Source organism: Rousettus aegyptiacus, unplaced genomic scaffold (assembly GCF_014176215.1).
Source record: "Rousettus aegyptiacus isolate mRouAeg1 unplaced genomic scaffold, mRouAeg1.p scaffold_m13_p_16, whole genome shotgun sequence".
Lineage (NCBI taxonomy): Eukaryota > Metazoa > Chordata > Mammalia > Chiroptera > Pteropodidae > Rousettus > Rousettus aegyptiacus.
The window spans coordinates 11,012,119-11,039,905 of NW_023416291.1; the positions used below are offsets into that span (position 1 = coordinate 11,012,119).

Genomic DNA, 27,787 nt, shown 5'->3' on the forward strand with positions numbered 1-27,787 from the left:
TTCAGGGTCACAGGACTAAGCTCTAGAAGTTAGAGCAGGAACTTGAACTCAGGTTAATCATTTCAAGGCAAACTAAACTATCTGATGTTCTTGGATCCCATCCGGCCTAGAGAGCTACTACTACCAAAGTTAAAAGCCTTGTGCTATTTAGAACTTCCTTAGAAGAAGAAAAATTGTTGAAATAAAAAGTGGGTATTTTCCAGACTGCATTGGTACACAGTATTTATCCCTTCTGATTTGTACAACATACTTTATGCTGACAATGCTTTGTTTCAAACTTATTCCTGTCCCCCACCCCCGCATAACCTCATGTTATGCTGGCATTTGGGCTTCCTTTTACATTGGGGAAGTGGATCTTTAAGATGGTGAAGATAAGTATCTAAGATCATTTACTAATTCCGTGAATTAGAAACTACCATCGCCATATCCCTTAAGTGAAATTCAGTGTCTTGCAAGAGAAACTACTCTAGTGGATAAGGTGCCAGTAGTAAAATGGCCAAGGGGTGTATGTTACAGATGTGTTGATTAGAGTTGCCAGGCCATCTTGCTAAAGGATTATAATTAGAAGCCAAGAAAATACAGTCTGTCTGTACTCACCTTTTCACCCCAGCAACAATGCTGTATGCTTCAGGCCAAAGAGACTCCTGAGTAAAATGAGGGATAACATTACCATTACTGAAAACTAGTATGAACTCACGAACTCTAATGCGCATTAGATTTTGCAATTAGGAAGTCCATCAAATTAGCAAAATCGATTTCCACAGACTAGTGGGAATTGAAGCCAGGGAAATAAGTTGAACGGTGAATGAGAGGTGAAGACATGGAGATTTCAAGAAAATGCCACTTTTTCAAAAGCTTTGTATGAAATGAAAAGAGATGAAGGACAGAAACCAGGAGATTAAAGGGTTTACGATATTTGAGAGATTTAAGGATGATTGTAATTTGAATATAAGAAATTATAGAGAAGGGAGACACTTGATAGTGCCAGGTGCCAAAGGAGACAGGAAAAGTGGTCCTTGAAAAAGATACCTTTTCTCAGAAATTAAACGGAAGCCAGGGAACGGTATAAGTCAGTGTGTAGCTGTGGGAGGAGAGGTTTATACTAAATGGTCTCAGCACTTTTTGCGAAGAGCTAGTAGCTCTTCGGTCTCCCTGCCTCTAATCTTATCTCCTTTTCATCTATTCTCTGTACCGCAACCAGAATGTTATTTCTAAAATGCAAATCTAATTATTTTCCTTGGCTCACAATCCTTCAAAAGCTTCCCATTGCTTCGAGAATAATTTACGGCACTGCAGTATCTCATGCTTCCTTACCTCTCTAACCTCATTATGTCATCGCTTCTCTTAATGCTTTCATTTTAGATAAACAACTACCCATCGGTCCTCCCTAAACTCCCCAGTGCTCCTGGTGCTCGTTCGAGCGTCCGTCGTTTCTGTACTTCTGCTCGCATAGCACCCGCTGCATCGCACTGGCATGCCTTCCCAGCCGTTTGCCCGACCAGGCTAATCTTAGGGCCGGGATCGAGTTGTTTTAAAAAATGGTTTGTTTTGCTTGTAGTGTTGGTAATACAGGAGAGCCTTGAGCATGAGATAGTCAGAGACTACAGAACCACCTGTCTGGGTTGAGGCTTGTACTTATCCGGGGCAGTCACGTTCGCATCCTTAGAAAATCTTATTGGTTGGGGGCCTTCTGTATATTTCTTGAATAGCTACATAAAAAGAGAAATTGAACAGTCAAGAATGTCTGAGCAATATACTTAGTATTCGACAACTAAGTGGCAGTGTTTCCTTTACATCTAAATGAAGTTGATTAAAATTAATTTTTCTCTCAATGAATGGCTTGCATGAGGTAGCAACAGGACTATTTATTCCATTATCTACTCACACTCTGCATTTAAATGTTACCTAGCATTTACTCCCTACTAAAGTCAACCAATTTCAATCTAAAGAAATAGAATATTATGGACCATTTTGCCATATGCAGGGTACTAAATCATTTAATAGTTTATAACTAATCACGTAAATACTTTTGTTTTATTTATTATGATTAGCTGGTCCAGAAATTAAAACGCGCACACACACTGACTTTATTAAAATTTTATGTTTTACTCAAATTTGACATAAAATGGTATAAAAGAGGAAGTTGATGGTCCTCAAAGGAAGTGTATATTTTAAAGGTTTACTGACATAATTTACATACAGTACTCATTTGAAATGTACAGGACATAGGCACACGCCATGATATCATCACACAGTACCGAACACATCCATCACCTGTTTCCTCACACCCTTCCCTGAGCCGTCCCGCCTACCCATCCCAGCCCCCAGCCTCAACTTTCTACATCTATAGTTTGCATTTTTTGTTTTATGTAAATATCATACAGTATTTTTAAATCTGGTTTCTTTCACTCAGCATAATTTTTTTATTAAAGTATAGTCGACATACAATATTACTGATTTTTAAAGTCTACTTATCAAACACTAAGAGGGGGCTGTTGAAACCTCAGCTATAATTGTGGATTTGTCTATTTCTTTTTTTAAGTTTTTACTTTATATAATTTGAAGCTTCGTCATTATATCTTGAGGAATTGACCCTTTATTATTATGAAATGTCCCCTGTTTATCTCTCATCTTGAAGACAGGCCAAATTCCTTTTCCTGGTCTACTTTGTCTAACATTAATATACGTATTCCAACTTTATTCTGTTTGCATATTTTCCCATCATTTTACTTTGAACTTATTTGTGTCTTCATGTTGGTGATGGCTTTTTTGGGGAACAGCACATGCTTTTTTTTATTTAGAGCAGTTATGTCTTCGTTTTAATTGTTAAGACCATTTACAATTAATTATTGATGGGGTTAATATTTGTTTTCTATTTGACCCACCTACATTTAAAAAAGATTTTTCCCTCTTCTTGGCTCCTTTTGGACTAGTTTGTAGTATTCCATTTTAATTCTGTTGACTGCTTAGCTATGCTTCGTTTTAGTTGTAAATTTTACAATATGCACCTTTAACTCATCAGTCTGCCTTCAAATAAGATACAACACAACACAAATAATGTAAGCTATATTTCCATTTTTACTTCCCATCCTTTGTGATATTGTGAGCATACATTTTCTATGTGTTACAATCCCAATATATTGCTCTCTTTTTTTGCTATAAACAGCCAACTGTGGAAGAAATTTAAAAATGAGAAAGACTTTAATTTACCTACTTAAAAGTCTACTCTTCCCAATAGAATCTCCTTCAACTATCAAACCTGGAGTCGTCTTTGGTAACATGAGCAGTCTCTCAAACTGCAACCTGAATATACAAAACTCATAACCATGTCCAATGTCTACAGTGATTTTTCCATCAAAGTGGTGCTGACTGTGCATAATTGGTAACGGGTTCAAAATGACAATCTTTAAACAGGAAATTTCTCACTTCACTAATTTATTCATTATTTGCTGAATGAGCTTTTGGTCCGCGGTCAAGAGCTGACAATCTAGTTGATAAGATACAACATATAATTATGAAACTTAAACAGTGGAAGACAGCATTCAAAGACCAAATGAGCAATACTTCCAACCAAAAGTGTATTAGACTTTGAATAAAGCAAATAACATTCTGAGCTGAACTAATCAAGAAAAGCTTCACATAGATGAGACTTTTGAGCTAGGACATGAAATATGATTTGGATAAACGGACAAGATATAGAACTTCTGATGCATTTTACATTTTAGTAAGAGTCAAACCAAAAAAAAACCCAGAATACAAAAAAAACACTACGGCTCTTGGGGTGCAAAGATGTTGATGCTTCTTTCACCATCCTCTGAAACTACATGATTATCCACATCTTTGAATTCTTCAACTGCTTTTTGTCTTAAATCTTCAGATTCTCTCCTTGGAACTAGAGGAGTATGTTCCAAAGCTCTCTAATAGTTTCTGGGATTAATCATCATGGAAATAACCTCACAGATAAACAATTAGATTTTCCAGCCCATGTTCTAGTTCCTGTAACAGGAAATTGAATAAATGTAATTGGCATACACATTGAGCCAGAGGTAAGTAAACTATTTTTCCTGGCAAACATAACTTGGTACCTTAGTGACTGTACAAAGTTTTTCTACCGAATCTACTGTATATAAGGCTTTGCAAATTCCTGTTAATTCTGGCCATGCTCCTCAGGTTCTACCACTAATTTGCTCTGACGACATATTCATTTTATCTAACGGAATAAGCACTTTATCTTCTTTCCTAGAACTTTTAGTGCTTCATCATTCCCCTCACTCGAAAGCCTGCCATGCCCTCCTCTCCGTAGTCCTTGGCTTTCAAACGGCATAACCATTTTGCTCAAACAAAAGTTTTGTCATCGCAAAACAACACTCCACAAAAAGCAGTGCGTGCACATTTTGGACCTTTTCTATCACTCCATGTATGGTCTGTTTCCTCTGAAGTATTCACGGTGATCCAGAGAAAATTCTTTAAGTCTGGGTGGTCTCGTCCATTATTTTCCTTAGGTACTTTGCCAGGCTACTTCTGCGTGGGCCCGGTTAATTTAAGGCTACACCATCGTCACCCAGGCATAAGACACAGCTAGGGCATAATGGGTTTTACTCTCATCAGAGAGGCCGTCTAGAAACAACTCCCAGGTTCAATGCCCCCGAGTGGCCCACATGTGATCTTTACTTCTTGGCCGGGGGGCATTAGCCAAACGAACCCTCGGCACCGGAGTCCCGCGAATATCCTCGTATGGCCTAGCGGGTACCTAAGGAAATTATTCTTGCCGACGGGATGGACGGCCTCGAACTCCCGCCTGTTCCCTGACAACCATGCGCCTGCCAAGAACAAAGGCAGCCAAGCTCCGCGCGGCCCGCAGCTCGCCCCCGGGGCTCTCCCGCGCCGGGCCGGCTTCTTTTCCAAGGTCTCCGCGTCCCAGCCCCTCCAGCCCTTGTCGCTGTCTCCACTCCCGCCGTCCAGAGAGCCCGGAGGAGGCAGAGCGCGCCGGCGAGGCCGCAGCGCCCCGCTGCAGGCCCAGGGGACACGCCTGCACCTCCACGTCCGGAGCTCGCAGACGTCGACGGCGGCGCCCAACCCCACGCCGCAGGCCTCCGACCACCTCGGCCCCCCCCGCCCGGCGCGCGGCCCCGGCGGGGGCGGCTCCGCGGCCGTCTCGCGAGAGGGCGCCCGGTGGTACCTCCTTCCTCTCGGCTGTCTCTCTCTCCCCGCCCCCAGGCTGCTTGCGCGGCTTCCTCCGGAGGGCGGGAGCCTCGGACGTGGCGGGGCCGTGCCGGCGCGGGTGCCGGGCCTGGGGCGCGCCGCCTGGCCGCCTGGCGGGCTGGCCGTCCGCGCCGCCGTCGGGCCCCCGGCAGGGCCCGGGCCTTCCCAGGTAGACGGGCGCGGGCCCCGGCGGCGCCGGGCGGGGCGGCGCGGCGCGGGGGCCGGGGGCCGGGAGCCCGCGGGCGGGCGGGCGGCTCACCTGCGCGCGCGGGGCGGGGCGGGGCGCGGCCGGAGGTGCGCACGCGCGCCGCGGGCCCGGAGGGCGGTGGCTCCGGCGGCGTTGCGCAGCCGGGGCGGCCGGCGGCGGGGCGCGCTCGGCGGCGCTGGCGTGAGCCCCGAGCCGGTCCGCGTCTCCTTCCCTCTGCCTCAGGTTGGGGCGGGTCGGGACGATGGCTTCGGAGCTGGAGTCGTCGCTGGAGGCGAGCTTCACGGCCAGCGGTGCGCTGTCAGGGACCTCGGTGCTGCTGCCGCCGGCACGCTCCCGCATCTTCAAGATAATCGTGATCGGCGACTCCAATGTGGGCAAAACGTGCCTGACCTACCGCTTCTGCGCGGGCCGCTTCCCGGACCGCACCGAGGCTACCATCGGGGTGGATTTCCGAGAACGAGCAGTGGAGATTGATGGGGAGCGCATCAAGGTGAGCGGATGGGGCACTGACAGCGAGGAAGGACGCCCCGGGATGACACGCGTCCCAAGCCCACCGTGGGTTAAACCTGGCCCTGTGCAAGTTGTGTGCTCCGTCTTTCCTCACGCTGATGTGGAGAATAGAGTTGGGAATTAGAAGAATTTGTATATAGCAAACTTCTAAGGCAGTGCTTCTCCATCATTAATGCCATGCGATTTATCCAGGGATCTTGTTTTGTGTTTTTATTTTTTTAAAGGCAGATTCTGAATTGGTCAGGTCGCAGGTGATGCCAGTGCAGCTCGTCCGTGGATGACACTCTGAGTACCAAGTGTGTAGGGGCCTCCACTGACTCATTAGCAGTGTCTCATGTGCTGGGAGTCAGTGAAGTAAGACCAAAGGAAAAACAGCGAAATTTCTCAAGCATGGAAAATATATTTAGTAAATATTATTTATTAAACAGCTATCCGAGCACTCACTGGCCTAGGCATTGTGGCGGTGCAGCCTTCTTGCCTTTGAGGAAGTGCTTAGGTATTCTTCTGGATCCAGTTTTGCTTCAGCAGTTTTCTGTATGACACTGGGTTGTTTAGAAAAGTCTGTTTTCTAGCACAAACATTCTATACACAACAGTTCCTGCTTGGGTTGCCAGAAGGACATTCTTGGCTCCATTGTCTCCCAGTTCTTTAGTTATTGCTACCTCCAGAGACTAGTAAGCCCAAGGCCAAGGCTGGGGTTCTGAGGAGCTGGAATGGGGCATTGAAGAATGAGGATCGGTGAGAGGTGAGAGGGCCGAGTCCTCCTGACGGTTTAAACCTTAGGCACACTTCTTCATTTCGAGTCACCACTAACTCCTCAGCCATCTGCTACCACAGACCCTTAAAACGTGCAGACCCTAGGAACTGCTTTGCCCTCCTTATTACGTGTGTACTTTTTTGCTTTAAATTAGGACGTTCATCTTTACCTCAGTACTCCGTGGGGGAGAAACAGGCTCATTGCTTTATTCTTAACCTCACATCCTTGAGGCAGGAACAGTTTATTTTTTAGTTCCCTAACCACCACCCTACCCCTCACCCTACTGCAAAGGGGTTTAAATGCTAATGACGGTAAAGGAGAAATTGGGTTGAAAAGGAATCAACCTGCTCTAGGTCCTTTTGCCTTTTAATTTTCACTTCAATTTTTCATTGTCTTTTTCAGTGACCTACCAGTGGTGGTCTTTTGGGTGCACTATATTAGGGAGTTAAGAAAGATTTATATTCATTTCAGAGGAAAAGATAGAACAAGAAGAGACTGAATATTTTCATCAGAATTAAGTTAGGCCCAGACACCAGTGGGCAAGGAAAATAATGGGGCTTCTGGGGTTTGAGAGGTAGTTTAGTTTGGGAGAAACCATTCTGGGAGAGGAGAAAGTGCATGGACATTGGAGCCCAACTGACCTGGCTCAAATCTGAGCCTATGAAAGGGTTAGGACGGTAAAGACAGGAGTGAGTGTCCTTAGTAGGGTGACCAGTAATGCCTGAGAGTGTTGCAGTTGTAAAACTGGAAGTCCCACATTCCTGAAAACCCCTCAGCCTCAGAGGAAGTAGGGTTGTTGCTCCTTCTAGTCCTTAGGCGGGTTTCTTAATCTTTCCGTCAGTTTTCTCTTCCGAAACATTGGGCTAATAGTACCAAATCAGGCTGGCGCGAGGATTCGATAAGAACGTATAGGAAGCACCAGATTAGTCGTTGGTACTCTTCAGACAGCTCTTCCCTGGTGGCCTAACATCATTATTCCTCTTCGGCACCATCAGTTCCATGGCTGCAGAGAGTGAAGCAGCGACAAAGTAGGGCACAGGCAGGCAGCCGAAAGGTAGAGAAATTCCCCCAAATGGGAGCAGGATATAAAAATAACAGATAGAGGAAAGAGAGACAGGAGAGGAGTTGAAATTTAATGGCCCTTTATCTGCTTCTTGGTTGCCATTTATACTTTTAAGATCGTGGATGAATCCAATGCAAATTGAAGAGCTAGCCTTGGGAATATACTAAAAACCACCGAACTGTCTATTTTAAAAGGGTAAATCTTATGTGAATTAAATCTTTTTTTTTTTTTTATGAAAAAAAAAGTCACTTCAAACTGTATCTTTAACATTTAAAAGATTGGGAGTAATTTGGATGACCCATATAAAAGCTGCCCAAATAAAGTAGAGCCGATCTTTTCTCTTTTAATAACATGTCCTGTAGCTCAGGTATTCACAAGTCATTTTGTTGGTGAAGAATGATTTATAATGTTTTAAGCGCAAATGTATAATGTTTTAACATATATTTATAAATTAAAAAAAACACGAAAAGGAAATATACCAAAAACAATCAATGGTTGTCTTTAAGGCAGTTTCTCCTTTATTTCTCCTTTTTTGAGTTTTCCATAACAAACGTGCATTTCTTTTATAAAAACTAAACTTAAAAAAATATTAATTATACAGAATTTAGACCTGCCTCAAAGAACTGTAAAATAATAATTATACAGAATTTAGACCTGCCTCAAAGAACTGTGGAAGTCCTCAGTAAATGTAAGTGGTGGTGATGAGGCTGTTTATCCCTGAGACTATTTGTTGGTTTTGTTTTGGGATGAACTCAGTCATACTCCTCTTCCCATCAATCCTGCTGAAAATCCTGTGCCTTCTAATCACATCAAGACTTCCCGGAAACAGGAAGTATGAAATAATGTCATACTTTATTGGAGAGCCATAAAAGTAATTACTAATTTAATTACTCTTTCCCTCTATTTCTATATTGCTCTCTGAGAAGTCACTAGTTTACGTGTCTAGTTCGGGCTTTGAATATCTGTAAGTTGTACAAGTCTTTCAGTTAAAAGTTATCTAAACAAATATACCTCTAGTCTTTTCTGTTGTGACCAGTACACTCTCATCGTTTAATTTTTTTCTTTAGGAAATAAAGGCAGGATAATTCAGTATTTTAAGAAAATCAAGACATGACTTATATTTATTTAGCTTTAGATATAATTTCCCTCAAGTCCCCCATATTTCAACTAGGAGATATTGTAATAGTTTTGTTGGTAGAGATGTTTAGGATACGTAAGTGATTTTCTAGCCTTTTAAAATTTTCAAGGGGGCCTGAATTTCATAGAATGTTGGTTTGGGGGCTAGACTTTCATCTCATGACTCAACATCTGTCCTGAATCTGTGGTTTTAAATTAGACCTATGAAAGGTAGAGAAAGGCATATAGTAACTAAGTTTATAGGAATTAGACACTTACGTTTGTTAAAACCTGATATAGTTTTCTCTAAATATTTTAAAACCAATTTTCGAGGCATAATTTCATCCAAATTTGATTTACTGAAATGTAAATGCTAAATCGAAATATTCATTCTGATACTTTCACTAATTATGAGGTATCTAGACTAGCATCTTGAAGTCCGGATCCCATAAATAATACTGCAAAGGCCTGATGGAAGGAAACAGTGGTGCCCTGAGTGAAGATGTACCGAAGACCACGCCAAGGTGATGCAGCTTTTCCATAGGAATAATTTGCATGAAATTTTCATTGTTCCTTTTTTTTTTTTTCTTTTTTCCCATTTTCAGATCCAGCTATGGGACACTGCGGGACAAGAACGATTCAGAAAGAGCATGGTCCAGCACTACTACAGAAATGTACATGCTGTAGTCTTCGTGTACGACATGACCAACATGGCTAGTTTTCATAGCCTGCCGTCTTGGATAGAAGAATGCAAACAGCACTTGCTAGCCAATGACATACCACGGATTCTCGTAGGAAATAAATGTGACTTAAGAAGTGCCATTCAGGTACCTACAGACTTGGCACAAAAATTTGCTGACACACACAGTATGCCTTTGTTTGAAACCTCTGCTAAAAACCCCAATGATAACGACCATGTGGAAGCTATATTCATGACCTTGGCTCATAAGCTTAAGAGCCACAAACCATTAATGCTTAGTCAACCCCCCGATAATGGAGTTATTCTGAGGCCTGAACCAAAGCCTGCAATGACGTGCTGGTGCTAAATAACAGTCTTTACCATGCTGTTTAATTTTGACTAAAGAAATACTTTTGAAGTATGACAGTGATAGTCATAAAATTGAATCTCGAGTATAATGGGTCATCCTGACACTTTACCGTTTATCATCATCATGGTTACTTTTGTATTTTGTATCTACTTAATTGAGTTTGTCACTGCGACAACACAAGGAAACAGTTGGTTTTCAGGTGAGGTTAAAAACGAAGCAGAGGTAGGATGAGTCAGAACATGTTTCCGTTGAGAACCCGGTGAAGGGGGCCTCAGATGAGAGCGTGACAGAGTTCCAAGAGTCAGTGACTGCTCGGTCCTGGGCTCCTGTGACCGAAAAAACTACCGGGCGCTTAGTACACACTCAATGGTGTGTCCTTTGAATGAGAAGTGTTCTCAGTAGGATAAAGACTAGCATTCGCCTCTCCCTAAAGTTCTTTCTCTGTATTATTAATGGATTTCATGACGTTATTATTGGTACATTTTAGAGCCAAGATTGGAGTTGCAGTGGGAGGAGTAGGCGTAGAATGTGTTCTGGTTCTCAAGTTCATAAAGAATGCCTTTCCAACTAGTTCTGGATGCTTGATGTTTTTAATCAGTATCAACGAGGTCTACAAAAATTGTTATTTTTTAGAAGAGTAATTTGAATTGTTTTCTTACTAAATTATACTGAATATGCAAGAATCAAATTTTAATATAAATGAAAAGACAATAAGGTGTTTTATATTTTATTGTATCTTTAAATGGCGAAAAACATTGAGAGATGTGAGGAGTTGTAACTTGGGAGAAAATAGGTAAATATAGTGTCTGGCAACCACAGGAGACCTGTTCTTAGCTTTTATGATTCCTGGGTGTGGATCTGGCATAGTCTCTCCTGCTCTCCCCCGCCCCCAATCAACTTAATAAGTAAAGGCTGAATTAACAAGTCATCCACTTGGATTGTAGCACCGAGGGCTTACCTCTAATTGCTCTGAGTCTACGTATATTTCTGTAATAGTATTGTGTTACAGTACAAAAATCTTTAAATTTTAGGGCCACGACTTGAAATTCCTCCTCAATTTGAAAAACAAATTAGATACTGAAAAATATTTTGTCTATCTCTAGGTGGTAGAAAGAATATTTCAAAATGTTTTTTACCCTAGATACTTTTATTTTGCATTTAAGAGTTTTGCACAGAGAAAATGGTAAGCTTGCATATGAAACTATTACATGAATGGAATGTAAGCCATGAACTTTATCGGAAGTGTACACATTGACTAATTCTGATAGATTACTGTCCTTGATAATTTTAGAGGAAATTAAGACAAATCATCATTGTACTTATGTATTTTCAGACTGTGGAAAATCAATTAAATGTATATCAATCTAGTTTAGGATTTTTGTTTTATCATCATGGTGGTCCTAACTGGGTAATTTAATTATAAAAATGAGATTAGTAAGCGAACTAACTGAAAGTAATAATTATAGGAAGTAATTATTCAGTTTTACATGTTAGAGATTAAGGGAAAACAGTGGGCTTTATTTGTGTTCACGGAGATTCACCCACTTTTCTTATGCTAGAATTAAAAATGATTTGACTAACGTGTGATTTCTAACCATTTTTATAGTAAAACAGCGACAGCTGTAATCGTGATGGGCATAACAGTTTTTTAAAGAAGGGAATCTGTTTATTGCTTTTCAAAACATTTCCTAAAGTAAGGGAAGAAAGTTTACAGACTTTCCAAGCACATTTATGTTTTTTCAGTGCTATTGTTAATGATTTTTTTTTAAAGGAATTTAACTTTCTTTTCGTAAGAAGTTAGTAAGTCCTTTACAGTTCTGTGAAAGGACTTATCTTTTTCACTTTAATATTTATTAATTTAGAAATATTTGTATCTCATTTGTAATGATTTGTTTTAATATTTTTCTATGTGTGTTTTTATTTTTAAAAAGAACATACATATTAGTTGAAATAGGGATAAAGCTTTTAAATATTTTCTAAAATATTTATAAAAATAATTCGTTGACTGTTGAGAGAAGTTACTTCCAAAATGGTGGCTATCAAACAACTAATTATTAATTTTTAAAGCACAAATCACACATTTTGTAACTCCTGTGTGAATTTATTTTAACTGTGACCTTTAATTTAAACTATCAGATACGTTTTGGGGAAGTCTTAATTTGAGAACACCAAAGGAAGCTAATCGAGAATCTAATGTAGTTAGCTATTAATGATGATGCTTTACTGACAGTATACTGCTCTGTTTCCTCTTGAAATCTGCACTAAAGTTAAATAATTTTGTGGTGGAATAGTGTCACTGTAACATTTCCCTCATGAAGTTCAATAAACCAGCCTTGCCATTAAGAAATTGTTTTTCGATTGGTGCCATCTGGATGGTTCACTGGGGAGCTCGTGGCAGAGTAATTAGAAGACTTTTCAAACGGAAAGATATGCTACACGTTTTTCTTTTACATGGTGACATCATTCTAATTATCGAATATTTCTATAATGACACATGTCTGGGAATATGCTACCTTAAAGGGTTTTTAGGAAAAGAAACACATCTATCTCGGAAATGTTTCTATCTGATGGGCTTTGTTCCTAAAGTCTGTGTCACCTATAAAAATGCCCCTATCTGAGCATTTAAAAGAATTTTCTGTTCTGTTTAAAAATTCTCCAAAATAAGGCTTAGTTTTTTGATCCATTAGTTAAAATGTAAATGCAGCATCCAGTTTGCAAAAATGAATTGGGGAGATGGGTGAGTAGAGCTGAAACTCGGCTCCAAGTTTAATGAACCTGGTCCATGACGTTTTTTTCTATTTGGACCCAAGGATCTTTGTGAGGTCTTTTTTCTTTTTAACTTTGACAGCCCTTGAATGCAAGTATCAACATAACTGGATTTAGAAACATCATGAAGTGTTAAATCAAGATTTTCACAATAATGAAGTATATTTAATCCCATCATTTTACTCCATTCCTCCCTAGACTATTACAGTGGGGGGAGGAGGAGGACCTGCTTGCATTAATTTGGCTTGTAGAAGGCTTGATTTCGTATAATAGTCTCCTCATCTTCGCAGTCAGTCTCCAGTATTTAAATGCCGTTCGTCTCCTCCACAGTCACCCTCTTTCCCAAAGTGCCATTTGACAGCCACTCATATCCTTAAGTGACTCCTCTCCATTCTTCAATAATTTGGCTCCAGGAGGTTTCAAGAGGAAAAATTTCCTGATGTGATGGTTGAGTCATGCTTCGTGAAAATGAGCAATTCATGCCCAGCTCGATGCTATAGCAATATTGCATTCAGACTGCCGAGAACATGTGTCTTCTGGGAGTTTTGTTACATGAAAGTGAAAACGAAGTCACTTCTTTAAACTCCTTTGCTAAGCTTAAAAAAACAAGGCGGCAATTCTTAATTTTAAGAAGATAATGAACTTAAAATAATGAAATCCTCATCTTTTTCACTTGTATCAGAATGGCAAGCAGGGTCCAGTTCTACCAGCCAAATCTTGGCAAGACCTCTGTAAGCCATGTTCCATCTCTTTAAGCCTCAGTTTCCTCATCTGCAAAATGGGACCAATAACAGTACCTGCCCCTGTTTATACCTTAAGATAGTTATTATTAGATTGACTTATACAAATGAAATCCTCTTAGAAGTATGAAGAACTTCAATTGACAAGGTCGTTTCTAATACAACCTCTGCTTTCTATTATATTTTGTCTTAACAGGGGCCATCATCCTGAAACTTATACAGTCGGAATCTTTTTTGGTCTTATGAATTGAACTCAAAGTTAGATACTCCCGCTTTGAGCTACAGCAGAAACACAATGAGCAAAAAGCACCCAAAAGTACAAAAGAGACCTGAAGAAAATAAAAGGATTGACCCCGAAATATGAAAGTAAAAATTAAACAATGAAATGTCTACAAACTAAAAGTTACGCTGACATCAACTGCTAAAATGTTACTATTCATAACCAGTACAAACATAGTACATTTAAAATCAGTTAGTAGGTTAGATTCTTTCCCTTCAAAAGGACCATGTACCATGCTTACTGGGAAACGGATCACAAAGTAAATGGTTCACTTGTAGCTAAATCACGAAATAATATTTTTTCAGAAAAACAGTGCTGTGGGTGCATTTTAACATATTTGCTATGATGCGGGGTGAGCCCTCCAAAAGAATGCTTGGAAATTTGAAGACAGACTGGGAACCAGGTGGTATCAGAGAATGACTGTTTATTTTCTTAGTTGTGATTATGGTATTGGGATTAAGTGGGAGAATTTTAGGAGATGCATGCAGAAGTATTTAGGGATGAACTGTCTTGTCAGCAACTTGCTTTCAAAATGTTCTACAAAGTAATAACAGCTATGTAGTGGAAAGGAGGAGGGTCTGGTCTCATTTCTCTTGCTCATAATAGCCTTATGGATAATACTTCTCACATCTTTGCGGTCAGTACCTTCTATGTAAACATCATTTGTTTTCTACGTGATCATCCTCTTCCTTCAAGCGTTTGCCATTTGAAAATCACTCAGCACGTCAGCTGCTTTCAAAAGTTCCTCTGTAGAATGATAATAAATGTATGTGTGTGTGTGTGTGTGTGTTTATGTCTACGTAGGATTTTTTGACTTTACAATGGTCTGAAAGGGAGACATGTAATAATTTACATGAGATATTCAAAATTGTATTATAAAATAGTCTTTGCATTAGACAGTTTTGTGCAGCTGTAGGCTAATGTAAGTTAAGTGTTCCGAGCACGTTTAAGGCAGGCTAGGCTAAGCTATCTTGCTCGGTAGGGTAGGTTAGGGGAAGTACTAAATGTACTTCCCCTTACAATAGTTTCAATTTACGATGGGTTAAAGGGGATGCAATCCCATTCTAAGTCGAGGAGCATCTGTGCATACACACGTATACAGAGAGAGGATAAATGTGCGATGTTAACAAGTGCTTTGAGAACCCCGTGGAAATGAGTCAGAACAGCTGGTTTGGATAGAGGTGGCCTGGGAGGAGAAAAGGAAAGAGAATTGGGAGTTGAAGTGGACAGCGGAGCCGCGTTGGGCCCGGCACGTGATGCTGAGCTGGCAGGAAGCGGGAGTCCGCCTCGTTTGGCAGGGTCACCTTCACTTCCAAATGTCTTTTCCCGAGAGTTCCTGAGATGCCTGATGCTGTGGCAATGCAAATAGCTATTGGGCGATGATGGTGACAGTATTTTCCACTACGTTCCATTTTCAGCCAATCGCGATCGCTTTCTTTTCTTTTTTTTTTTTTTTTTTGCTCCCCGATTTCCCCTTTCTGGGAGTCGTCCAACCCTCTTACATGTCCTGTGTTAGGCACTTGTTATTCCCACTATGAACTCTTGTTTGGCCTCTCATTTCCTTTGATGGAAAGGTGATGAATAGAAGATAGAGATCCATCGAGAAGACTCATTCGTTTATTCAGCAAATATTGAATGAACGCCTTGTATGTTTCAGTCACCATGAGAGAGGCTGAGGATATAGCAATAAACAAGGCAGGCAAAGTCTGTAGCCCAGTGGTGCTCATGTGTATTCGAGTGGTAAAAGACAACTAACTAGTAAGTGAATACACAGACTAGCCAGGTTAGGGTGAGGGTTAACGATGAAATGAGCCGGGTGACGAGATGGAGGGCGAATGCAGCGGCCTCCTAAGACAGGATGGTCAGAGGGCGTCTCTAACACAGACCGTGTGAGCCAAAAGCTGACAGCAGAGAGAGCAAGCCGTGCAAGGAGCCGCGGGAGCGCACCGGGCCGAGGAATCAGCAGATCCTGGACCCAGGACAACGCTTGGCACGTTTGAGGAACAGAAGGTCTGGCCGGGCTGCAGCGCGTGGGGGAGGACGGACCCAGTGGCCCTGGAGAGGGAGCGGGAGCCAGCCTACTGCGAACAGCTTGGGTTTTATTCCGACTGCAGTGGGGAGCCATCGAAGGGTTTGGGCAGGGCAGCGCGTGATCTGCTTTACTGTTTTAAAGGACCCCCCTTGGTTGCTGCGTGGAAAGTGGACAGGAGAGTGAGAGATGAAGGCCGCTGAGTGTCTGCCTTTCACGTAGCTTCCCCAGCGGCTCCACTCCGTCACCGCCCGCCCCTTCCCCTGACATCTCATCGGCCAGCACTGGGTGTGGTGGCCAGTCCTAGCTGCAAGGGATTCGTGGAAGGTGAATATTTTAGGCACAGGAAGCCAAGGGGAAAAATGGCTTCTGAGTGACTTTTGGCAGCGTCTGCCCCAGAGGTCATCTGCATGATTCTTAAAACGAGCCTGTGAACTAGGTGGGGGAATTTTTATTGGACTCATTTATAATGGGGAAACAGAGTTAAAGAGCACAAACTCCCGACTTTCGGCCTCAAATCGAAGGTGCTCTTCTCACGACCTTTCATTATTCTGGACCATGCTAAAGGAGGACCCCAGTCACACGTGTCCTGGTGTGTCTACTGGTGAACCATTCTTCCAACTGCGTGCTCAGCGTCCAGTGTACCTGGGCAATGACCACAGCTGAAGGGCACTGGGGTGTGTGTGTGTGTGTGTGTGTGACAGGATTATTGGACCAGATTTAGGAACAGAAAGAAGGCTTTTAAAAATGAGAATAAAAAAATAAAAAATAATGTCTTTTGTTATACTAAGAAACGTCATTCCACCAAACAGAATAATCCGAGCACACACCCCAGAGGATGTGGAAGACAATCCACTGGAGCGTGGGAGGGATTTGAGAACATGACGTAGACACAGAGAGAAGAAGTCCAGCATTGCGAATATTTAATACATGAATTCGCATCGGCTGCCGGACAGACACGTGCCTTTCGCAGATGGCATTCAGGTATGCTGATTCTGCAGTCTACACTGCGGGGAGGTTCACAGCAAGCGGCGCCTTCACCGTTCCTTCACTTTCAGTGGATCGTGACAACACGGGTTTACAGGCGCCTGGTTAAGTGGATTTAGTAGTAATACAATCTTAAATGGTCAACTCTTTGTGATTCTTCCTAACGAGATGGGAGTGTCAATGAAATTCTATTTAGAAAAGCAATGCCTAATAATTGTTTATGTATCTCTCTCTCTCTCTCTCTCTACATATATATATATATATATATATATATATATATGTTTTCACATGGCATTGTAGCATGACTATGCCATTATAGATTATATGCAGTGAATGTTCAACAGATACATTTTTTTTCAGACTAATAAAACTCTTGCTTGCATTTTTTCTTTTAACCAGTTATGATGGAATTCTTTCCCAAGTAATTACATACATGCAGTGTTTTCTGCTATGAAAATTAAGTGGCATAGCTAATGGAAAGGACCCAGTACAATGCTTGCTGAATAGTAAACATTCAAAAAATTATGCTATTGTTACTCTAGAAGTTCACGGGAAGCGACCACAAGCTGGGTGGGGTGTGTTTGTTGACCTCGCTGGTTTCTCTCTAGAGGTTAGTTACATCAGGAGACGTTCGCTATTTTAGGAAATTGTCCTTGGCTTAGTGCTCCTCCTGGTTTTGATAGGCTCAGAACCTGGATATCTGGTCAGCGCGGTGTGAATAGCTTCACCTTTCAGGACAGTCTTTAACCAAACTTGTTAGACAAAAATTAGAGCCAGAATTCTAGCCTAGTCACAGCTACTGAAGACTATGACTGCAGATTGAGGAGCAGTGTGAGCACCATCAGAGAGAGCATTTTCTTCAGGAACGAGAACACAGGATTTCCACTCACACACACGTAACATTTCATGCCACCTAATAGATCCATTTCACGGTAGAGGTTAGGTTGCCAATGAGCCCAGGAAATCCAAGGAAGGCAATCCCTTGGACAGAATTAGGACAGGTAATGTTTGCCTTTGTGACACTTGTTTTTTGATATGTTTACAAGTTAATGACTTTCTCTTTTTTCATTTCCTTTTTTTCTCTAACATTTTTTAATGTAGATTTGGGAACATATAAAGATGCACAGTGTGAGATAATGCACCCCCACGTGCCCATTGCCCAACTTCGATCATTATCCACACAAGGCCAGCCTGCTTTTCTGCACGCCCGCATCCACCTCCCCCACTTCCCGTACCGCGATTTGAAGAAAATTCAAAACATCCTGATTATTTTAAAAGATATTTTATCAAATCCAGCCCTGCTGGTTTGAGAGCCATATTTTTCTTCCCCTGGTGACTTTAGGTAGCTCTGCCCTGATCTTAACACGGCTCCCAGCGAGCTGTTTCTGAGTTCTCGGGGAAAGCTTATGTTCCAACAATTAACCATTGCCATTAGGCAGAACACATTCCACCTACTCCGATCTTAATTATTCGGGAATATCATTCTGAACATCGCTTACTGGACTGCACTGGAGAGCAGAAATATCAGGCTTTCTGTGTGCTGCCTGGGGGCTCGGTTCACAAGCAGGATCTCTGGAGGGGTCCGAGGACCTGCGTAGTTTCCAGGTTCCCAGGTGACTCTGCCCCCTGAAGCTGCGGAAGCACGCGCCAAGAACCTGGGCAGAGCGTTGGGTCTGCTTTTAAGCCACGGTGTTGAAAAACTGGAAAAGAGACTTCTAGAAAACCAGCGGCATTTTTCTAATTCTTCTCCCGCCCCTCGCTCTTGCTGGCTCTCACATCTCACTGGGCCAGAGACTGTGACACTGGAATCTGATGCTCCACGGTGGCTGGGTCAGCGGGGTCAGCGCGTTCCACAGGGAGAAGCGCACAAACTCGGAGAGCTCCCGGCTGCTCGGCAGCCGCTGCCTTCAGGGTCCCGGCCCCGTCCCATGGAGCTGCGGGTGCTGCAAGTCTTACCTAGTAAGTGGTGCTCGTGCACACGCACAACACACACACTCATACACACACTCATACACACCACGCATGCACACCACACACACAACATACATACTCATACACACACTCGTACACACCATGCACACACTCATCACACACTCATACACACCACACACACACGACACACACCACACACTCATACACACCATGCACACACTCATCACACACTCATACACACCACACACACACCACACACTCATACACACCATGCACGCACACCACACACACCACACACACAATACATACACACATTGGCTGAATGCTTTCTTTTGAATAGATCTACTATGTAAAAAATTTTCTAGAAATTTCTCTAATATCCTCATTCTATTGGGATAAATTAGTTTCCTTTTAGGGACCAGTTTTAGTAAACATGAGATGGACATGACTCCTCTCAGTGTGCATCCTGCTCACACGGGAGGCCTGAAGATACCCATACTTTCTATTCTGAGCTACTTAAGATTTCCTAGTTCTGGAGAAACTGTGTTCCTCTGCCTGGGCTAGGAGCCGGATTCTAGAGTCTACAAGAAAATCGAGAACCTGCTGGTCTGTGGAGTTTCTGCGTCCTTCCATGTGAGTCTGCGTAGTCTGTGCATGCGGTTCATCGGAAGGTAACTTCCCCTGGTGATTCACGACTCTGACCGCACCACAGATGACTCATTAAAAAAAAGAAAAACAAGTGATAATTCGGAGAAGTACAAGATTAGATTAATTTAGAACTAATGGACTCATAGCCCATGTTTTGCAAAAAACTATGCTCTAGCCAGATCAGTTTTAAAGAGCTACATGACATAAAAATGCTTTTGTTTGTTTTAAACGATATATCAGCTTTGTTCACTGTAATTGGCTGCAGCCTCCAATAGTGCTATTAGCCCTTTCGAAATTTGGGCTTATTTAAAAATATAAAAGCCCTGGAAATGGTGTCTTCATCTGGCTAGTTCAAGTGCCACCTGATGATAGGAATAAACATCGGCCGGTGTTCATGTTTGTTTTCCAGATGTATTGAATCACGCATTTGCTGAAGTTCCTTTTGTTTGATAGCGTCATTTCAGCGGGATGAGAACAAACCCTCACCACCAGAGGGAGCCGGACCGTGAAGACATCAAGCAGTTGTTCTGGACCCAGAAATAAAAACGGGCAATTTGGGGAGAGACCATCAGTATCATTGGCAGTGCCAGAAGTCATTTTCACAAGTGATGACTCCATTCTTTTAGCTGCTCAGATCAAACTTCGGAGTCGGCTTCGATTCCTTATTTCCCAATGTATGCAGCTCGTCTTTTCATTCTGACGCTTTGACACCTGGGTCTTGCTGACCCTGGGCTACCAGTCCCTAGAGACAGCACACATCTTGTCTTTGATATGCAAACCAACCAATCCAGAGCCCGTGTGGCAACAAACTCCTGTACAGGCTCTTACATTTGGGGCCACTCTGCCCCAGCGTCGGGTCCCAGACCTCTAAAGGCAGGACCTGTACCCCAGGACCACTGAAACTATTCAACCCCAAACCTGCTTGCCCTGCCTCGCCTGCCTTCCCCCAGAAGCCACAGTAAAGGCTCTGACCCGCATTCCCCCTCCCCGGCTGTCCCTGGTGCGTCCCGGTGTGCCCCCCCAGCCCCTCCCCCACCCCCGCACGATGTGCCCCTCCTTTTGCAAACCAGAACTCTCAGTAACTATCTTGTCTCCTAGTCTGTTGGTCTCACTGTACCTGAATAATAAAACCTACATTTTAAAATACCTAACCCCACATCTTGGCAAATTCTACCGTCTCTGTCTTTATTGGTATATCCGAAATTCAGCCGCTCTCGTCACCCTCACTCCCCAGCCCCCCCCCCACTGCCATTTAGTACTTCCTGTTCCCACCTGGATCCACCTGTTTCCGCCCCCACTCCAGTCCATCCCTACCTGTTAACAGCCAGAGTGATCTCGTTGCAGGAGGAAGGCAGGTCTTCCCGCACTTCTGTTCAGAGCCCACCGGTGGAAGAAGGGCTAAGAGCAATCCAGATGTCAGAAGCGTGTTTCGGACCTGTAGCAAACTAAGTTGGACGAAGCCGATCTGTTTTACAGCGCCGGTTGACCTCCCATCGTACTCCAAGTTAAAAATAAAAGTCCTTAAAGTGGCCCAACAAAAACCGATTCCCTCTGACCTCCCTCTGGGTACATCGCCCAGACCTCCCTGCATGCCAGGAGCCCCACTTTCCTGGACGAGCTCCCCGAAGCCCCCTGAAGGGGCTTGGCTCCTTGAATCCCCTCCTGGCCCGCGAGCTTCCCCCAGACTCCCTTCGTGGAGAGGTCTCCCCAGTCTTGCCCTGCTCCTCTCCCCCAACACTCTGTACCCCCTGCCCAGTGCCACAGCACCTACCTGGCGCATGCAGCACCCCCTGGCTGGTTTACGACCAGGGTCCCCATGGAAACGTAAGCTCCCCAAGGCAGGGACTCTGTCTTTGTTTGCAGATTTGTTAATGACCTAGAAGAGTGACTGCGGGATGGTAAAGCTTAGGAAATACAGGTTGAATAAATGAGCGAACTGAGAACATGATTTTTTTTTTTTAAAGATAGTCTAGTTCAGTCATTCTCACATCAAACATTTGGAGAATGCTTTGTAAGATGCAGTTGCTGGATGCCCAAGCCTGTCATCTGGTGGTGAGCGAGATGCATGCAGAGAAGGGGGCCGGTGAGGGCCGTTGTTTTAGTTTTGCATTCCAACCCTCCACTTAGTTTCCCTGATTATATCGTTTACGTTCAATACCACTAACATTTGTGTCATTAATTAGACACCTTTGGTTGATCTTGCTAATTTTTCTGGATTCACGGGTGTGTGTGAATCATGGCAAACAAGCAGCGAGCCCCTAATCTTTCTGTACCCTTCCTCGGGTCTTACGACGATGCTGTGAAAATGGAAAGTGGTTAATGATATTCTTAAACAACTTAAAATGTAAAGTTTGCTCAATGACTTAAATATACAGGTGGACGCATCATAGCAAAAACGTTACTACCTTTTTGCCCTTGACGACCAAAGGAAGACAATGACAGATGATTGTATATTTTGTTTAATACTTGCATTGTTTCTATAGCGCAATTATAGCAATCTTTATTTACTTTTCATTACAAATATTTGTCAAGTTTTGTTTCAGAAACGTTTTTCCTACTCTCTTGCACATGCACCCAGACACACTACAAAAAACTCATTCATAACACAGTAAGGGCAAACATTATTCATGTAAACATCTTTCATTAATTTCCCATAATTAAAAAAATCATAGAATTATAGATATTGAATAAGGCTCATAGATTTAGTTCAAATTCCACAAAAGACCAATCAAAGGTGCTCTTAACTGTGATGGGGGTAACTTTTGGCTGCAATAAATGCTAAAAGTGTACCCCTGGCTTTCAATCCTCAAACATACCTCACAACCTCATAAATGCGTTTCGGGATAAATAGAGAACATAGAAAACCCAGGAGGAAGAACTTTTGAATTAGGGAGCTCAGAACCATAAACCTAATTTCTTCTATAAGCAGGCATAATGTAGTCCCCATATTTCCCAATACGTGAATCAAGATTAATTATAGTAACCCAAAATGTAACCACATCGATATGTTAAGATACATTGGCATGTGTGTACATATTGCTAGTATACACAGTGAAAATTTGTCATAAAATTTATCATTTCATTATATCCAGGACCAAAGTGGAAAAAAGAAAACCCCCGCTCAAGTTGAATATCATTATAAAGGAGTGTTCTAGTAACAGAAAGGTCAGGAGTGTTGGGAGGTATGTCCCAGGGGTGTGATTGGTCTTGGTATTAAAGTCACAGACAGAGGAAGCACGGACTGGCGTTATCCGAGGACGTCTCTCTCTGGTTGGAAGTTTGGTGCTAACGTGCATAGTCTCCCAGAGCCGAGACAGGAAATGAACTGTGCTGACAAATGGGCCCCTTGCCAGCTGCGCCCTCCTCCTTCCTCTCTGCGAGGTGGAGGTCAGGAGGCAGGCACTGCTGGCAAAACCGTGAAGTCCCACCCTGGGGTCTGAACCCCAACTCCACTGAGGGCAGCCTCCCTGACATGTGTGACTAGGCAGTAAAGGGTGGCGGGGGATGCGGCCGGAACACCCGGTTCCGAGGGCCACGCGGCCGCATCTGGCTTCTGATTCTGCTGCCCTGCAAAGAAGTTGTGCTCCGGATGAATGCACCAGTGTCTCTAATGCCTCAGATTCGCTCGCAGGCCCCCGAAGGCCCTGAGCGAGGTCACTGGAAGGTGGACACGCCTCCACGAGCACCTAACTTACACCAGGCAGCGGCTGAGGCACTGGCGAAGCCTACGAGCTCTCTCCATGCCAGACGCAACGACGCCAGGAAGTTGCCTTGGGTCAGAGTTATTTGTAGGCTTTAGATTTTTAAAAATCAAAATTGATCTGCGTGATATCTCAATAGACTCAGATGATTCTTCACCAAAAATTTCGCAATTTGTTTAAATAGCACTGGAGTAATTCGACTTCATTTAAATATATTCACTCTACCATGAAAATATTTCATACAAACATCTATTTACATACAAACACATTAAAATTTGTGAGAAGGGTTTCCACTCTGGTGGCTGTATGGCTTGAAATAGTTTCATTGCTCTGAATATGTGTGCGCACGTTTGGCAAAATAAAACGATTAAAACGTAGTATTTTTAAAATAAAAAAAAAGTGACACCGAGGCTCCGATTCCTGAAGGAAAGATCAAAGAAAAAATGATCCATCAAGGTACCTCAGGTAGATGTAAATTTAATATAGTTTGTGAACCTTTGATCTGTGGCAAATAAACACTACAACTATCAGTCTTGCAACGCAGTTTTGCTTGTTTTTCTAAAACAAAAGAGGTCTGGATTCTAAGTCACTACTCCTTAGACAGAAACTTGGGGCAACTGTTTTTAAAACAAAGCAAAATGGAAAACTATACCTTCTTGGAAGACCTTAAATGCATTTTGCAGTGAGTGATTTAAAATTTCTTTGTATGTGAAGGAAAGTCACTACTGTGCCGCACACTGTCTCGCTGAGAAGACAACCCTTCCATTCGCCGTTCACAGTTACTGTCATTTCAATAGTTACGAGGAAATGTTGTAAATGGCTATACTTGGCCTCCACCTGTGTTGGCCTTTTCAGGTTGTTGGTGATTTTTCAAGTGTGAAGAACCCCCCCTGAGGGCAGAGAAGTTTAACCACAGCCCCGGTCAGGTTCCAAGAGGTCCTGAAAAACGACCTTCCTTTGGAGTTTCTCAGGTAGACCGGGGTGAAGCGGGTTCACCTAAGAACAGGCCCTGCCAAGCCGGAGTCGTCCTGACCTGCTGCTCTTAATGCCGTCATCCCTTTGCCGGAAACTCAGTCCTTACCGCTGTTTTAGTCGATTCGAATGTCCATCTGGGGACATACTCCTACAGATCAGTCCCTATTCCTAACTCTAACACAAGATAATATTTCATCCTAGGAAAGCTGCTAAGAAGGGAAGGTCTAGGCATGCGGGAGTTGGGCAGAGATGGCTCTGAGCGAATCTCGCTGCGACCGCGGGGTCCCGCGCACTCGCAGGCACCAGCTGGTTCTGGGGGTGAGCAAAGAGGGATGTCTCGATTCCCCACCACATGGGATCCTCCTCGTTTCTGTAGTGATTATGATGCTGATGAAACGACCGGCTTCGGCTGCTTCCTGACGAAGTTCCTTCCACAGCAGATGTAAAGACTCGGCAGAAAAATACACGCGCGGCTGTCCCCAGCTCAGACTTCGCCTGACACAAGGAGCCTACTCTTACTTCCTCGCCAGCTTCCTCCTTCGGGAACGCCGACCCCCTCGACTTCTCTTCCTACCTACAGAACACAGCGACTCTCAAGTCCCACTCCGACTCTACCCTGCGACAAAGCCTTCCGTGTGTGTGTGTGTGTGTGTGTGTGTGTGTGTGTGTGTGGCGGGGTGGGGGCAGGGAGAGGGCAGGGAGAGAGCAGGGGGACAGCGCTAGACACAGGCACAGCGCCAATGGAGAGGGGTCCCCAAAGAAGGAGAGAGAGAGGGTCTGAAGGGCACAGGGACCCGGGGATACCAGCAGGACAGAAGCTCGGGACGTGGAGGAGAGAGGGGCATGGAGTGGGAGAGGCCGGTTGGGGGTGTTGTCACACGCGGACGCCCGGCTAGGCATTCTCACGGACAATAGGGAGAGAGGAAGGAGGCCGAGCGGGGGACGGAAGAGCCAGAAGGCGCACAGAGGGGAGGAGGGAGAAAGAGAGGAAGGCTCCGCTCCGGTGTCTCGTGGCCTCTGATTTGTCTGAAGGTCAAACACAGACACTCCGCTGGGTTTTAAACTCAGAGTGTTATCATCCAGTATCTAATTTGAACGATGTATTAGTTGGTTAAGCATTACTTACAACTCTTCAATCCTTTTTATCAAAGAGAAGGAAAGAAAGAAAAAAGAAAGAGAGAGAGAGAGAGAACGAACGAAAGAAAGAAAGAAAGAGAGAGAGAGAGAGAGAGAGAGAAGGGTGGGAGGGAGGGAGGGAGGAAGGAAGGAAGGAAGGAAGGAAGACGGAAAGAAAGAAAGGTTCCATCTGAGTGGCCCGTTGGGACAGAAGTTACACCCTACTGCAGCCTCAGCCAAAGCAATATCGCCCTCAGGAATGAAATCTTTGATTGCAGCTACATCGGAGGTGTGACCTGTGTCATCCTCTCCCTGACTTGCTCCCTGACCTGACTCCACAGCCCGACCGACTGGGGTTAATTAAAGCCATCTTTCTTCTGCTAACAGTCACTTGCTTTGGGACCCATTTGGATTAAAGCACCTATCAGAAAACAAGTCCCAAGACTGTCCATCTGTCACAGTGTACAGATTGGTCTCTTTCTACCGACTAGAAGCGATCCTACCCTGGTAACACTCTTCGGTTCCCTTGTGGGCGATCTTTCTGGCTGCTCTGACACCCTCTCACGTGGGAAACTTCAGCGTCTACGCTGAAGCCACCGTCACCTGCTCCAGCCCTGCTGGGGAGTGGGGCTCCAGAAACCTGGCCTTGCAAAAAAGAGAAGCGCTGTGTTGAGAGGGCCGAATCCTGTGCCCAGAGGCCGCCTGGATGGACAGTCGTGGACAGCCGTGGATCAAACACTTCTGTTAAATTCTTCCTAAGAGCAAGATGTAACTGACAAGAAATAGCAAACACTTTTTTTTTTTCCCTGCCTGTTTCTTTACTCTTTTCCCACTCCCAGCAAGCCCTCTCTACTAGCCAGAGCTCACTGCAGGCTACAGCTTGGAAGGCTTTAGCTTTCAAGGCCGAAGTGGCTCAGGCAACAGGTGCTGCCCTCGACAGCTGCAGGTCAGGGCAGCTGCTGCTCCCCAGGCTGCCAGTTGCCTCAACCAGGCATCTAAAGAAGACACAGCTTTGGTATGCGGTGAGGGCGCTTCCCCAAACCCCCAACTCTCAGAATTCATTCAGAGCAATCCCAGTAATGTTACGGATCTAATCAGCTAAACTAAAAACAGGGCTTTTCTCCTTATTTCTGCAGCTGGGATTACATATGGCTTGCAAAATGGCTGAAATGCTATTGATATCATTGCTTTTAAACTATACAGGTGTTATTCTTAATTCACAATGCTCTGAAGCAGATAAGTGCTTTGAAATTACAATGATGAAGAGTTTTAGCATTAAGGTTCGATTCGTACCTAGTGATTAGTATGTCTCTCTTAATAGTAGCGATTGTAAAAAAAAACAAAAAAACAAAAAAAAACCAACTTGTGAATTCTGTGTTAGAATTCAAGTTTGCTATTTAACTTTTGAATTCGATGCACTGTGCCACAAGCCAGACTGCTCTGTTATGTACATTTAATGTGTATGCCAGGAGAAAAAAATTACTAGCATTACTGAAGCTATTGCAAAGTTGCCGCAGTTACTGCTTAGAAATACTAAGTTCCCTCTCTCCTCCCTTAAAGTATATATTACAACTCTTCCATAAACTTGATGCAAACGAAGTAAACTCCTTCTCTTTGCATCTTAAAGCAAAGATATCTTGGGGTACATGCGAGAATAATAATTCTATAATAACGCGCCAGCTCCAGGAGCCGGTCCTTTATAGCAGGACGTAATGAGGAGACAGTGACACAGGAAGAGCCGGAGAGACCCCCACGCGGGCAAAGTCCACGGGGACGTTTGCTCTCGCCAAAGGCGCCTGCGGCGGAGGAGGGGGCTGAGGGGCGAACAGGGCTCTGCGCGCCAGGAAAAAAAGGAAAAAAACACGAAGCTGTTCTACCGCAAGATACAGATCAAAGGTTAAGAGGCGAATTTTACTACATTTAGAGAATAAAAATGCAGTGATTCTCTCCTCCATGCGGCACATGCGCAAGTGTGATAACAACACACTTTGCATTGGCCACGGGGGGCGGAAAAAATACCAAACAAACATCATGGAAAAACCACTGACTAAAAATGACTGAAAAACTCCCTTTCCCTTTTTCGGTCTGATCATTTGGCATGTCAGTGTGGTACAGATTTAGACGTGAACCACCCAAGAATATCACGCCGTCTTATGTCAAGCGCTCGACAATACCTCTCAGTAGGACTTTGCTGCGAGGCTAGCTAATTTTAGATCTGGTATGAGTAACACAGTCAAACCTAGTTAGTATGCGAGAAAGTCACTGCGCAGGCGGAGTGAGAGGATGACGTCACGGCACGAGCAGTCCCTGGTTGTCCGGTCGTCGGATAAACGTAGTGCATAGATCCAAGTTTCCGCTCCGGGTCTCCGGAGCCCAGCGCCAGGTCCTTCACTTCTGCTGGGCGGCCTGGAAGGCCTTCAGCTCCACCTGGTACCACTCGGGCGCTTCGGGGCCGCTCTTCCCCGGGGGGCTGTGGTCATAGCCGTAGGCCACAGTGAGCTCCTCATTGGCCTCCACGGCTCGGAGGGTGCGGATGCACTTAATGGGCCCAAAGCGGGGGTGGACAAACCTAGACGGGGAGATGCGCAGGGTCATTCCCAGGCAGGTGAGGAGCGAGGACTGGGGGAGGGGGGCGGGTGCAGGAATCGTGTCCCCCCCCCCCCACTCCCGCCCCCGGCTCTTCCCTGACACCATGGCCACGTGGTCAA

The 27,787-nt window shown here is 44.0% G+C and overlaps 2 protein-coding genes across 4 annotated transcripts in view; one reads left to right on the plus strand and one right to left on the minus strand.

The window, feature by feature from the left end:
• Positions 1-5,234: 5,234 nt before the first annotated feature.
• On the plus strand, positions 5,235-14,259 carry RAB33B (RAB33B, member RAS oncogene family). Of its 2 annotated transcripts, XM_036233497.1 has the most exons (4): positions 5,235-5,371; positions 5,633-5,900; positions 9,462-9,683; positions 13,608-14,259. In XM_036233497.1, the coding sequence occupies exons 2-4, from the start codon at positions 5,652-5,654 to the stop codon at positions 13,620-13,622; spliced, it is 486 nt and encodes a 161-aa protein (XP_036089390.1). In that variant the 5' UTR covers positions 5,235-5,371; positions 5,633-5,651; the 3' UTR covers positions 13,623-14,259. The 2 variants fall into 2 exon arrangements, with proteins under 2 accessions (XP_036089390.1, XP_016009529.1); XM_016154043.2 differs by lacking the exon at positions 13,608-14,259 and having other exon boundaries at positions 9,462-12,248.
• Positions 14,260-21,730: 7,471 nt separating this feature from the next.
• The window catches only part of SETD7 (SET domain containing 7, histone lysine methyltransferase), a 41,131-nt gene continuing 35,074 nt past the window's right edge, over positions 21,731-27,787 (minus strand). For both annotated transcript variants that reach the window (XM_036233495.1, XM_036233496.1), the window contains exon 8: positions 21,731-27,648. In XM_036233495.1, the coding sequence (XP_036089388.1) occupies positions 27,468-27,648 (181 nt within the window). In that variant the 3' untranslated portion in view covers positions 21,731-27,467. The remainder of the gene's footprint in view (positions 27,649-27,787) is intronic.

What these genes read in the sequence shown, in the direction of transcription:
- RAB33B (XM_016154043.2), top strand. Translation starts at nt 5,652, where the DNA reads ATGGCTTCGGAGCTGGAGTCGTCGCTGGAGGCGAGCTTCACGGCCAGC. An exon ending in TTGATGGGGAGCGCATCAAG is followed by an intron (nt 5,901 to 9,461) that starts GTGAGCGGATGG and finishes TCCCATTTTCAG; the next exon opens with ATCCAGCTATGGGACACTGC.